Source organism: Sciurus vulgaris, assembly GCF_902686455.1.
Source record: "Sciurus vulgaris genome assembly, chromosome: 9".
Classification (NCBI taxonomy): domain Eukaryota; kingdom Metazoa; phylum Chordata; class Mammalia; order Rodentia; family Sciuridae; genus Sciurus; species Sciurus vulgaris.
This window is the reverse complement of record NC_136469.1, coordinates 87,861,768-87,875,300: the sequence shown is the minus strand read 5'-3', so window position 1 is coordinate 87,875,300 and position 13,533 is coordinate 87,861,768. Positions and strand designations below refer to the sequence as shown.

General features: G+C 34.5%; 1 protein-coding gene across 1 annotated transcript in view; it reads right to left on the bottom strand.

Annotated features, from left to right (window-relative positions):
• Positions 1 to 13,533, bottom strand: part of GC (GC vitamin D binding protein) — a 40,393-nt gene that overhangs the window by 7,671 nt on the left and 19,189 nt on the right. The window contains exons 4-10 of the mRNA XM_079152730.1: positions 12,171 to 12,382; positions 10,660 to 10,792; positions 10,270 to 10,364; positions 4,453 to 4,582; positions 3,180 to 3,382; positions 1,580 to 1,709; positions 1,034 to 1,131 (exon numbers count right to left, since the gene is read on the bottom strand). Of these exons, the coding sequence (XP_079008856.1) occupies positions 1,034 to 1,131; positions 1,580 to 1,709; positions 3,180 to 3,382; positions 4,453 to 4,582; positions 10,270 to 10,364; positions 10,660 to 10,792; positions 12,171 to 12,382 (1,001 nt within the window). The remainder of the gene's footprint in view (positions 1 to 1,033; positions 1,132 to 1,579; positions 1,710 to 3,179; positions 3,383 to 4,452; positions 4,583 to 10,269; positions 10,365 to 10,659; positions 10,793 to 12,170; positions 12,383 to 13,533) is intronic.

Genomic DNA, 13,533 nt, shown 5'->3' with positions numbered 1-13,533 from the left:
TTCATAACCCTGGATGTCAGTTCTGCTTCATGTTCATCTGGAATCATGACTATGTAAACAAATGATTACTTAATTGCCTCCTTGCATTCCTGGAATTTGTAACTGTCTGCAGAGGACTTAATCTTGAGTTAACTGTTTAACATTCAACTGCTCTATAATATTCTTTTGGGTTATACAATTAAATAGTTTTCTAATAAATGAGAAATAACCACTTTAAACTTGATTGGTTTTCATTTACTTCTTGAACTTTGCTAAAGTAGACTTTATAGGGCTCACTGATGGAGATGACCTTTGGGATTCTTTAGGAGTTCTGTTTGTGCTTATTTGAGGCCCAGACTGATCAAAATGATTTGAAGTGGGTCTGAGAAATTCACTAGATAAAGCTGAGGAGGATATGGTCTTCTCAATGGAGAACTTCCCCAAGAATTCAGTACCATGTCTTTCATTATTTAGTGCCAATGCCTATTTATAAAAAAAAAAAAAAAAAAAAAAAAAAAAAAAAAAAAATGCTTTCTATTCCCCTTAATGGGGAAAAAGCGACTTGAACATTATTGGTAATATTAGCATTCCTATTTCCAGTTTATAGGGAACATAGGCTGATGATGGCAGACTACTTGGGTCTTGTTGTCAGGCAATATGTGGGGGAAGTTAGATAATATTTTTCAGCAGTTCTATAGTTCCTCAGTATGCACAGCAATATCTACAAGTGGTTTTGGGGCAAGAATACTGGTCAACAATGGGCTAATGTTGCCATTTTGACTCAAGTTCTTGCAGGTAGATTGTATAATTTATATTTTTGTGTCCCTGTTTTAATTGGTCACTCAGTTCATAATGACATTTTCCTCACAGAATATAACTCAGCTACTTCTTGTATAGATATCAGATTATAATTACTTTTTATAATTCTTAATTTTACCTCTTTGTTTTGCTGTTCACTTAACGTATTCTGAGTTTTCAATCATGCATTCAAATCACAGTACTAGAAAAGTATTATTGAAACATTTGGTGAACACATCTAGAACAAGTGCCTTACTTTTTCTTGTACTCAGTAAATGTGTTTTCAGAATAATCTGCACACAATTCTTGTCCCCTTTCAATGAAAAGAGAGAGTTTCCTCTTCAGTAGATTGCCCTGTAAGAAAAGCAGTATTTGCATAACAAATTTCTTTATCTTGAAACACTGTCCCCTAAGGCCATTACACCAAAATTCTATGTTCTATTTGTATCAGAAATCAGCAAATATTTTCAGCATAAGGCCAGATTATAAATATTTTAGGTTTTGCAGGCCATTTATGGACTTATAACTACTCAACTCTGTACAAAGCAGTCGTAAACATATATGTACACGAGGATGGCTGTCTTCCAATGAAAATTTGTTTAAACACTGAAATTTGAATTTCAATTTTTATGCAAAATGAAATATTATTCTTCCCCCCAGCAATTAAAAAATGTAAAACCATTTATCTATTTTTAGCTTACAAGCTATACAAAGGTAGGTAGCGGTCCTGGTTTGACCCAGGGGTTGTAGTTTGCCAACTCTTGATGTACATGGTTGATAAAGAAAATGTAGCAAATTATACCTGAGACTTAAAGCAGGAAGTAGGGTCTTGAGAGTCACAGCATTCACTAAGACTTTTCAGGGTTATCTCAAGTATTTTGCTGAGGAATACTTCTGGAATGTGAGTCCTTCTACTTAGTTCAAATGTATACCTGGTATGAGAGAGAAAGGTGATAATACCCTTTAGGATGTATATAGATATGTGTGTATGTTCATGTTTTGAGTAGGATGTAGCTTTCATAAAGGCAGAGTACTTGGTTTCTGCATCTTAAGGTTTATCTCAAACTAATTCCCCATCAACAGGCTTTGGATTGTACAGCATTTTTCTTAAAATGAGTTATTTTATTGGAATACTTTGAATTTATTACAACATATTCATGAAAACATGTTAATACTTTTAAACACATAGTATGTATTTATATATTATACATAAACATATGTACTTCAAATTCATATGGAACTCTGTGCAAGTAATATAATTGATCCTATGAGTAACATCAAGGCATTTAAACAGCTTTTCTGTAAAAAATAAGTCTGTATAAATTCTTCCAGTATATCTTATTCCATTACTGTCTATGCACTGATAAAAACAATTAGTATTTATAAGAAAAATGTAAATTAGAGTTTTAGTCCTATCTAAAATCTGTGTCTGATATGGGGAATTTTCAAGCTGTTTGCAAATATTTTTATGCCTTGAGTATGCATGTATTCATACCATATGCAACTTGTGGTATGTTTACCTCAGTTCCCTTGTTAGATAAAATAAGATAAAGGTGCACCATTTCTTGTTTGGGAGGCAGTACGGGGGTTGAACTCAGGGAAACATAACTTGTGAGCCACACCCCCAGTCCTATTTTGTATTTTATTTAGAGACAGGATCTCACTGAGTTGCTTAGCACCTAGCTAAGTTGCTGAGGCTGGCTTTTATCTCATGGTCCCCCTGCCTCAGCCTCCTGAGCTACTGGGATTACAGGGGTGCACCACCATGCCTGGCAAGGTGCGCTGATTCTTTTCACTTAATCTCCTTTTTCATTTCGTGTTAGTGAATATCAATACTTTTAGGGAAAAACATGGTTCTATATTTGTTTATTTGTATCAAATGATCATTCTCCAGAAGTTTGATAAATGTTAGACTTTAGATCTGTGACTTTTAATTAAATGTGGTATGATAAAATTAGCTAATTAGAAACATTTTCGTTGCCATATTTTATGTTTATATAGTATATAAAAAGTTTTCACATTTACTAACCTTTCTAGATGAGTTTCTTACTAGCAATCCATGCATTAAGTAAGGAAGTATTACCATTCTCAAGAAGAGACTAGTTCAGAAAGATCTTTTGACAATACACGATAATCAGAAGAGGCAAAATTAGTAATGCCAAGCTCCTTTCTCCACATCCAAACTTTTTATTAAACTCAGTTGTTCTTTCTTAAAACAGAGTTTTAAAAATTTGAATTATTTAAAATCAATTAACCAATACTTGAAGGTCATAAAAAGTGTGCAAACAACTGCCTACATTTGAATGAATGATGTCATACCTTCCCTCAATCTGGCCACAGTGGGATACATGTTGTTCAGGGGAAGTTGATACAGAAAGACATTTCATATCACCTCTACTTACTGAGCCATGACTTTGGTGTTTTTAGGATCACACACATCTTTATTTGTGGGTAACTCAACATCTGGCAGTTGTGGTGGTTGGGCAGCTGGCATGAAGTAAGTACACATAAAAATGTCCATGGGTGTTTTTTCTTGACAACACTCTTCAAACTTAGAATTCTTCGTGGATAAGTTGTCACATATTTTTACTGTGTGTTCAGGCAGCTACAAAAGGAATGGTGAGTTTGTGCATTTTAGCTTCCTTGTTGGTCTTATAAACTCTGGCCTCATGTTTAGGCAAGTAACTGAATGCTCTTGGAAAGTAAAATTGCTACAGCCCACAGGAAGGCAATTTATCAATATGTACTAAAAGCTTTAAAATTGTAGGACTTTGTTTCCAAGAATTCAGACTTAGAAAATAATTATGGATAAAGGGAAGACTAAATATAAGTCTATAAAGTGGAGCATTACTTAAAATATTGGAAAACAAATACAATAATAGAGAATTAGTTAAAACATGATGTGTCTGGAGAGAAAGATGCAATACATGCAATTCACATATGCAATAGAGTCCTTTATAGCCATTATATGTCATTATAGAAAACATCTAGTAACAATCATGTATCGTTGGTGGAAAAAACCCGGAAAACACAATGCATATATTGCTGAAGAGGTCAAAAAGATTTTGGAGACTAACCCTCACCTAAAGCAATTATTCCAGTTTGTGTATACTTATGACAATTATGCAAATTGAAAGTGGTGAAAAAATTTGAAGTGTTCATCAAATTATTAAAAGTGTTAATAAAAACATTAATAGTCTCTAATAGTATAATGGTTACAGCACTAGTAGGATTTTATGCAATAATGAAATTTATCTGTAACTGCTCTGTACTATACTGTTGTGCATTTGAAATGTGACTGTATAACTGAAGAACTGAATTTTAAATTATGTTCAATTTAAGTGTATTTAATTTTGTTATAATTAAAGTTATACAGTATCCCTATGAAGCTAAGAGTTACTGTACACTTTGGATTATGGGCTTGGGATTGAGGTAATATTGTCCTTGCTTGTTGAATTTGTCACTTACTAGTTCTATGATCTCAAATTATTGCCCCTGGTTAATTTTTTTTGTTTCCTCATCTGTAAAATAAACTGAAGAATATATTGATATCACATAGGATACATGTGAAGATTCATTAAAATAATGCATATGAAAAGCAACTTGAAGAGCCTGCCAATAAGGGCACAGCACTCCCTGCTGGGCACACAATGGAGATAATGGGGACTGCCTTACCTCTTTGGCCATGCAATCCTCAGAAGTAGACTCGCAGCATTTGGAAAGGATTTTAGTAACATCTTCAGCCAGTGGCAAAACATCCTCCAGATCAGCAGTAGGCACTTTCTGGGCTAATTTTATGAGATGGCTAAGCAGTTGAAAATGAATCTGTTAGCTTAACATGTCCTCAGTTTTCTTGGTTTCAATGTAAACATACTTCCTAGAGGAATAATGTTCTTTCAACTGTTTGACCTCAACAGATGCGTGGAGCACATCTGCTTCAACATATGATGGAGCCTCCATACCAAAGCTTCACACTCAAAATTAAACTATCCCCCATGAGTCTTTTCAGATTTTCAGTGCTCAAAGGCAACTTCTGATTTGGTCAGATCTACACAATAAGTATTCCTTTAAGATGCTGGGTGTAAAATAGCAACAAAGAAAGCACTAACATCTTTCTATTCATGAGGCCAGTGTTGTGTCTTTATAGCCTCTTAGTATTTACAAAAGTTTTATAAATTTGCTTAGTTTTTTGTTTCATTTTTGCAGTGCTGAGGATTGAACCCAGGGCCATGTGTTTGCAAGGCAAGCACTCTACCAACTGAGCTATATCCCCAGTCCACTACAAATTTACTTAGAAATTGTAGGCAAAAGAAATAAAGAAAAACCTATGGCCCTATACTAAAGAGTAAATAAATGTTGATATTTGGGGTGTGCAGTGCTTAAGTGTTTTATAGGGATGTGGATGGGATTATGCTGTACTATTTTTATATTTGCTTTTTCACTTACCATATCAGGAAATCATTAAATGTTTTTATATATTACTATTCTTAATATAGAAGGATATCATTAAGTATTCTTGCTTAGAATTCTGATGAAATACAATTAAATTTAGCATCCTAATTTTTTTGATACATATAGTTCAGTAGTGTCAATTATATTCACATTGCATTGCATTGTATCTCTGCAACTTTTTCTTGCAAAACAAACTATAGCCATTAAACACTGTTTCATCTCTTCATGGTCCCAGGCCCTGGCAACTACCTTTCTATATTTTGTATGATTTTCAACTACTTTAGATAGTGCATAATAGTAAAATTGTACAGTATCTGTCCTTTAGAGACTGACTTATTTCACTTAGCATCATGTCGTCAAGATTGATCCATGTTGTAGCATGTGATAGGACTTTTAAAAGGCTATAATATTCCATTGTATGCATATTTAATATTTTCTTTAGCAAATCATCTGTTAATGCACATTTAGTTTGTTTTCACCTCTTAGCTATTGTGAATAATGCTGCAATGAATGTGGGCATGCAAATAGCATTTGGAAATCCTTCCTGGAATTCTTTTAAATATATAACTTGAACCAGAATTTCTGGATCACATGGCAATTCTATTTTTAGGTTTTGAGGAACTTCCACTCCATTTTCCTTCATGGATGCACAATTTTAAATTCATAGCAACAATGTATAAGTATTCTGACTTCTTTTTATCCTCTATCATTTTCTATTTTCTGCTTTTTGGATTGGGACTATCTTTTTAAAAATTTCTATATATATGTATTTATATATATGTATATATATGTATTTATACATATGTATATATATATGTATTTATATATATGTATATATGTAATTTCTTTTAGTTGTTGATGGACCTTTATTTTTATTTATTTATATGCGGTGCTGAGAATCAAACCCAGTGCCTCACACCTGTTGGATAAGTGCTCTACCACTGAGCCACAACCTCAGCCCCTTGATTGTGACTATCTTAATGGGTGTAGAAAATATATCATTGTGGTTTTGATTTGTAATTCTCTTATGACTAATGATGCTAAACATCTTTTTATATATTTGCTGGTCATTTTTATATTTTGCTTTGGAGAATTTATTCAAGTCCTTTGCCCATTTTTAATTGTTATTTTGTTGTTAAGTTGCAGTAATTCCTTACATATCCTGAATATTATCTTCATATAAGATGTGATTTGCAAATATTGTCTCTTATTTTGTAGGCTGCCTTTTCACTGTTGATTATGTCTGTTGAACAGAAGTTTTAAAGTCTGATGTAGTTCCATTGGTTTATTTTTGCTTTTCCTGTCTGTGCATTGGTGTCATATCCAAGGAATAATTGCCAAACTCAATACCCTGAAAATTTCCATTATATTTTCTCCCAGGAGTTTTATAATTTTAGTATAATTTTAGTTCTTACAGTTAGATGTTTAATCCATTTTTTAGATTATATATAGTATAAGGTCAGGATACAATTTTATTCTTTTGCATGTGACTATCCAGTTTTCTCAACACTGTTGAAGAAACCCTTTTTTGAAAATCACTTGGCAATATATGAGTCTATTTTCAGACCCTCTGTTTTGTCCCATTGGTCTATGTATGTTTTAAGGCTAGTGTCATAGCATTTTGATTATTGTTGCTTTGTAGTGGGTTTTGAAATCAGGAATTATTTTTCTGTAATTGTTGTTGGCACCACGGATTGAACCCAGGGTTGCTTAACCACTGAGCTATATCCCTAGCCCCCCTTTTTTATTTTTTATTTTAATACCGGTCTTGCCAAGTTACTGAGACTGACTTTGAACTTGTGATCTTCCTGCCCCAGCCTCCAGACCTGCTGGGATTACAGGCATGTGTCTGGTGATATCAGGAAATTTTAAGCTTCTGACTTTGTTCTTTTCCAAGATCGTTTTGTCTGTTTGGAATCTGTTAAGATTCCCTTGAAATCTATTAATTCTATTAATAATCCTATTAATTTTAGGATGGTGCTATGATTTGGAACTTAAATGTCCCACAAAGGCCCATGCGTTAAATGCTTGATCCCAGTCAGGGTGGTGGTAATTGGAGGTGGTGGAACCCTTAAGAAGTGGGATTTATTGGGAGGTCTTCAGCTTATTGGGCATATGCCCTCCAGGGGGTAGTGGAACCCCAACCAAACACTTCTCTTTTATCTTCTGGCTCTTGAGTAATTTGCTGTGCTACACACCCGCATCATGATATACTAGCACAGGCCCAAAGCAATGGGTAGATCATGAACTGTGACCTCCAAAACTGTAAGCCAAAATAAGACTTTTCTCTTTATAAGTAATTCCAGGTATTCGTTATAGTAATGGGAAGTTAACAAGATTTTTTTCTATTTCTGCAAAAAAAAAATTCATTAGAATTTTGAGAGTGATTGCTTTGAGTACTATGGGCATTTTAATAGTATTAAAACTTCCAAACCACAAACATGGGATGTCTTCCCATTTATTGTACCTTCTTTGATTTGTTTGACCTACATTTTGTGCTTTTTGTAAAATACTTTTTCACAATATAATTTTGACAATGTTATTTGGAACATATTCTATTCTAGGGACATTTATGAATTCACTAATTTTTTTTTCTTACTAAAATATGGCACCATTTGTTGAAGAGGCTATCTTTTCTCCATTGCATATGTTTGGCCCCTTTGTCTAGTATGAGAAAATTGAATTTATTTGGGTTTGTGTTCATGTCCTCTATTCTGTACCATTGATCTATCTGTCTATTTTGGTACCAATACCATGCCATTTTTGTTACTGTTGCTTTGTAGTAGATTGAAGTTCTCGTATTGTGATACCCCCTGCTTTGCTCTTTCTACTGAGGATTGCTTTAGCTATTCTGGGTTTCTTATTCTTCCAGATGAATTTCATGATTGATTGCTCTATTTCTGTAAGGTCATTAGGATTGTAATTGGAATTGCATTGAATCTGTATAGCACTTTTGGTAGTATGGCCATTATGACAATATTAATTCTGCCTATCCAAGAACATGGGAGATCTTTCTATCTTCTATGGTTTTCTTTAATTTCTTTCTTTAGTGTTCTGTAGTTCTCATTGTAGAGGTCTTTCACCTCTTGTTAGATTGATTCCCAAGTATTTTATTTTTTCGGGGCTATTGTGAATGGGGTAGTTTTCCTAACTTCTCTTTCTGAAGATTCATCACTTATGTATAAAAATGCATTGGATTTATGAGCATTGATCTTATATCCTGGTACTTTACTGAATTCACTTATGAGTTCTAAAAGTTTTCTGGTGGAATTTCCCGATTTCTCTAAATATATAATCATGTCATCATCAAATAGGGACAGTTTGAGTTCTTCTTTTCCTATTCGTATCCCTTTAATTTCTTTGATCTGTGTAATTGCTCTGGCTAGAGTTTCAAGGACAATGTTGAGTAGAAGTGGTGAAAGAGGGCATCCCTGCCTTGTTCCAGTTTTTAGGGAGAATGTTTTCAGTTTTTCACCATTTAGAATGAAATTGACCATGGGCTTAGCATAGATGGCCTTTACAATGTTAAGGAATGCTCCCACTATCCCCATTTTTTCTAGTGTTTTGAGCATGAAGGGATGCTGGGAGGACCTTGGAATCAGACCAGAGACCCTTCATCTTATAGAAGAAAAAGTAGGTCCAAATCTTCAACATGTCGGCCCAGGATCAGACTTCCTTAACAGGACTCCCATAGCCCAAGAAATAAAAGCAAGTATCAATAACCGGGATAGATTCAAACTAAAAAGCTTTCTCTCAGCAAAGGAAACTACAGAGTGATAGAAAATCTTTGCCATCCATATTTCAGATAGAGCACTAATTTCCAGAATCTATAAAGAACTCGAAAAACTCTACACCAAGAATACAAATAATCCAATCAACAAATGGGCTAAGGAAATGAACAGATACTTCTTCACAGAATATCTACAAGCAATCAACAGATATATGAAAAAGTGTTCAACATCTCTAGTAATAAGAGAAATGCAAATCAAAACTACTGTAGGATTCCATCTCACCCCAATTAGAATGGCAATTATCGAGAATACAAGCAACAATAGGTGTTGGCGAGGATGTGGGGAAAAAGGTACACTCATACATTGCTGGTGGGGCTGAAAATTAGTGCAGCCACTCTAGAAAGCAGTGTGGAGATTCCTTAGAAAACTTGGAATGGAACCACCATTTGACCCAGCTATTCCACTCCTCGGCCTATACCCAAAGGACTTAAAATCAGCATACTACAGTGGTGCAGCCACATCAATGTTCATAGTTGCTCAATTCACAATAGCCAGATTGTGGAACCATCATAGATGCCCTTCAATTGATGAATGGATAAAGAAACTGTGGTATATTTATACAATGGAATATTACTCAGTCATAAAGAATAATAAAATTATGGCATTTGTAGGCAAATGGATGAAATTGGAGAATATCATGCTAAGGGAGATAAGCCAATCTCAAAAAACCAAAGGCTGAATGATCTCGCTGATAAGTGGATGAGAATGTCGGGGGAGGGGGAAAGAATGGAGGACGGAGGGACTGTATAAAGGGAAAAAAGGGGTGGGAGGGGTGGGGGGAAGGGAAAAATAACAGAATGAATCAAACAACATTACCTTGTGTATTATTACATAAATGGTATGCCTTTACTTCATGTACAAACAGAGAAACAACCTGTATCCCATTTGTTTATAATAAAAATAAATTTAAAAAATTAAGAAAATATGGCAGCAATATTTTGTAGCTTAATCTTTGTTTAGACCAAATGTTATTTCTTTGGGATAAATTCCTAGACACTGATGTATGTATAAAGTGAAGGTGAGTAAAGTAATGTCTATTTAGTGGTTTTATATTATAAATTCCTATGTTCTACATGTCAAACTCACTATCTTAATGTAAAAGGAAAACTGAAGGAGATCATTGAATATGTGCATAGTCTTGTGGTAGACTATATTCTATATTTTCTTTCACCAACATCTGTGAGAACTCCGACATTAGGGATAGTGCAGAAGCAATGTTCTAAATGTGATGATGATACTTAATCTTTACCTGAGCCTTGATTTCTCCTTTCCATAAGCAGCATATTGTGAACAGACTCTATTTGACATAGTGGTAAGAAGAGATAAATGTTTCATCTGAAGTCTCTAGAAAAAAAAAGTGAATCTCATCAATGATCAGGATTCATTGAAAACTGTGGACACAAATACCATAAATAAAGTTGTTAATTTCATGATTTTTTGATGACTAGAAAGCTGAAAACTGACCAAAGTAATGTTGATATCCCTTTCTGAGGTGGCATGTTTATTTTCCAATTAACCGCAGGTGAAGACATTTTTGAACGCTTAAGTGCAAAAACCTCAACATTTACCATTATTTAAAAGAATGTCATTATAAGAAGAAAAGTGGCACATAGCTGTGTAATAAGCAAACAGAACCTACCTCTTTCAAAAAGCATACTGTTGGATTTGCAGAGGTACAGCAAGATCCTACCATAGAGAGATAACTCTTGGTGTACCCAACTAAAAGTGGCAGAGGAGCTTGTCCATAATTACTGGAATATTCATACAAAAACCTGTGGGAGAAAAATAGGGTTGGTCAACAAATTTATAGGGAAACAAAACCTGATTTTTTATATGTATGTTGATAGAGAAAGAATGTATGTTATATCAGTTTTTAGTTAAATGTCTAAAAAGCATGAAGGACCTAGAGAAACAAATACTAGTCACTTTTAACCAATATGTATTCTTACAAAACTAGTTGCCTTAATTCCTATGTGATCTGCTTGAAGCAAAGAGCCATTTGTCCCTATGTTCACTTAGTGTCTAGTCAAGTGCATCACCCATATTAGGTGTTTATTAAGTCATTTATTGAATTAATTACAATGAATGTAATTAGCAGGTTTACTCAGGTTTATGCTTACTCACCTCAGTTTATTCTAGATAATTGCTATGCATAAGCATAACATTAGTAGTTGAGAGAAATCATTTCAAATTTTAGGAGCACAAAGTCATAGATTTAAAAGAAACTGAAGTCTTGGGCAAAATCCTCTTTGGAAATTTATAAGAATGGGCAAGCCAAACAGGTGTTATAAAATTATTACCAATTTGAATTACATTACTTTGATTTGTGCAAATAGTATCTTTATGTTTCCATAAATTCTTTTGCAGCTTTTCATACATTTTTATGATGTTCTAAAACTAATACAATCAGAGTATAATTTGGTTCCTCGTGCGTGTTAAACAACCAAAGGGTCAAAGTCACATGTTTACTTTTGTAGTGCATGTGTCATGTTCCTAATGCCCTTTGTACAAATTTAGTATAAACCAGAAACCTTGCATTTCATCATTGCTGTTACAAGCTTTTATAAAGGGTCACATGATCAAAATAATTGGTTATTAGGAACACTTGACCTGGGGAGCTTTAAATGAAGTATCTGAGCGTGATGCTTGAAAGAGTGAGAGTTCCCAGCACACTATCTATGACTTCAGTATAAACCAACCTCAGAAATCTTCCTGCTACTTGCATTCCATAACTGCTGTTGTGAGCTGTTTCTGAAGATGTGTAGAAGCTGCTCCTTTCCTATGCTTTCTTGGAAAGTATTTAGAAAGGACAATAAAATTGCTTCCATTTTATGGATTACCTCTAGCATAAGGGCAGCCATAATAGAAGCTATAAAATCTTGGAAAATATGTCATGTGAACAGGGGATCCAAAGGATTCTCCTTTAGATAATAGACCTAGGGCTTGTGGGTAGGAGTTTGGGAGAGCTGATTTTATCTCTGTCTGGAACAGACATAAACAATAATCAGCACTGACAGGGAGATGTCAAGTTTCCATCAATGGTGGTTGTCTGGGTTCTAGAAGAAGTGTTTGCATAAAGTAGCAGGTTAGATTAGATTCATTTCAGATGTTTTTATGATCCCAATCCGTTTTATAATGAAAACAACTTACTGGTCAGCAAATCCCTTTGGATCTTTTCTGAATGCTTCACAGATTTCATCATTTGTTGGCTCCACATAGGTAGGAAATTCTTGTGGCTGGTGATTTAGGGCAGCCATACAGAGCTTCCGCTCCAGCCCTTCTTTGGTACAGCATTCAGGAGTTCCTGGGTGCGCTGGGAACGGAGAGTCACTTTCACAGGATTTGGTAGATAGTGCTGAGGTCTTCAAAGAGAGAAGAAAAAAAAAAAAAAAAAGAGAGAGAGAAACTTATACAATATGTGCAAACTTTCAGGCTTTTAGTTCTCCATTCAGTATAACATCTTATGTAATTTTAAAATTGTCATCAGTAATCAAGTGTCCATACAAAACTCCATGAGATGATTTGGGAACAAGAAAAGTTGGATAGGTATAGTTTCAGGCTAGTATGGGATCTTATTTATGTTAATGTTGAGTGTCCTCAGAGTAGAACAAAAAGCAGAACCTTCATTAACAAGTGGACGTATGTTCTACTGTATTCATTAGAGTTTTATCCCTTTGCCCCAGTGTTCCTTCTTAACATCTCTGAGGAGAGGGTCACTTGGAAAAGTTCCACTGATGATTCTGGTAGCATCTCCCATATGTCTTCTGTTGCTGTTACCCCACTAAGAACAAAGACTTCCCTCTGCCCCTTTCCATTCCTTTATTACAAGAACAGACTCTTGACCCTTGACTGCTTTAGAGTTCTGTGTTGTTTTGCATCTTATCTAATGGTTCTGGAGCATGCTTCTGCATCAGAATTGTTTGTAGGATATGAAAAAAAAATAAGAAATGCCTGGGTTGCACAACCTAGAAGTTCTGATTCAGTAGGTCAAAGATAGGGCCTAAAAATCTGGTTTTCCCAAAGTTTCAAGATTCATTCTTGAGTATAATATGGGTTGAGAACCTCTGGGAGGTTCTGGGAGCTCTGTCATTGCTTCAACGCTGCTACACTGATGCTTGAAGCACCATTAAAGCAATTGTAGCAACAGAATGTTCTTTTTGGAAATAATTCGATACTTGAAATAAAACTATAGAAAAGAGGTATCATAGAAAAAAGAATTAGAAATATTATGGAAAAATTACTTACACAGGAAAATTAACTTGATATTTTTATACTTATTTTATGCATTGCTCATCTTCTTAAGGTAAAACTTCTAAAGAACTTTCCTATCAGCAGAGAAGAGCAACGTGATGAATAGTTTTGCTGACCAACTCTTAATCCTCATACATACCCACCCTATCAGCCTCTCAGAACTTAGGAATCAGGTTCTCTTTAAATCTTATCTCTCCTATTAGACCATTACCTTTTCTTTTCTATTTATTTTCCTGGCAACTTTTCTCTTTTGCCTTTTAAA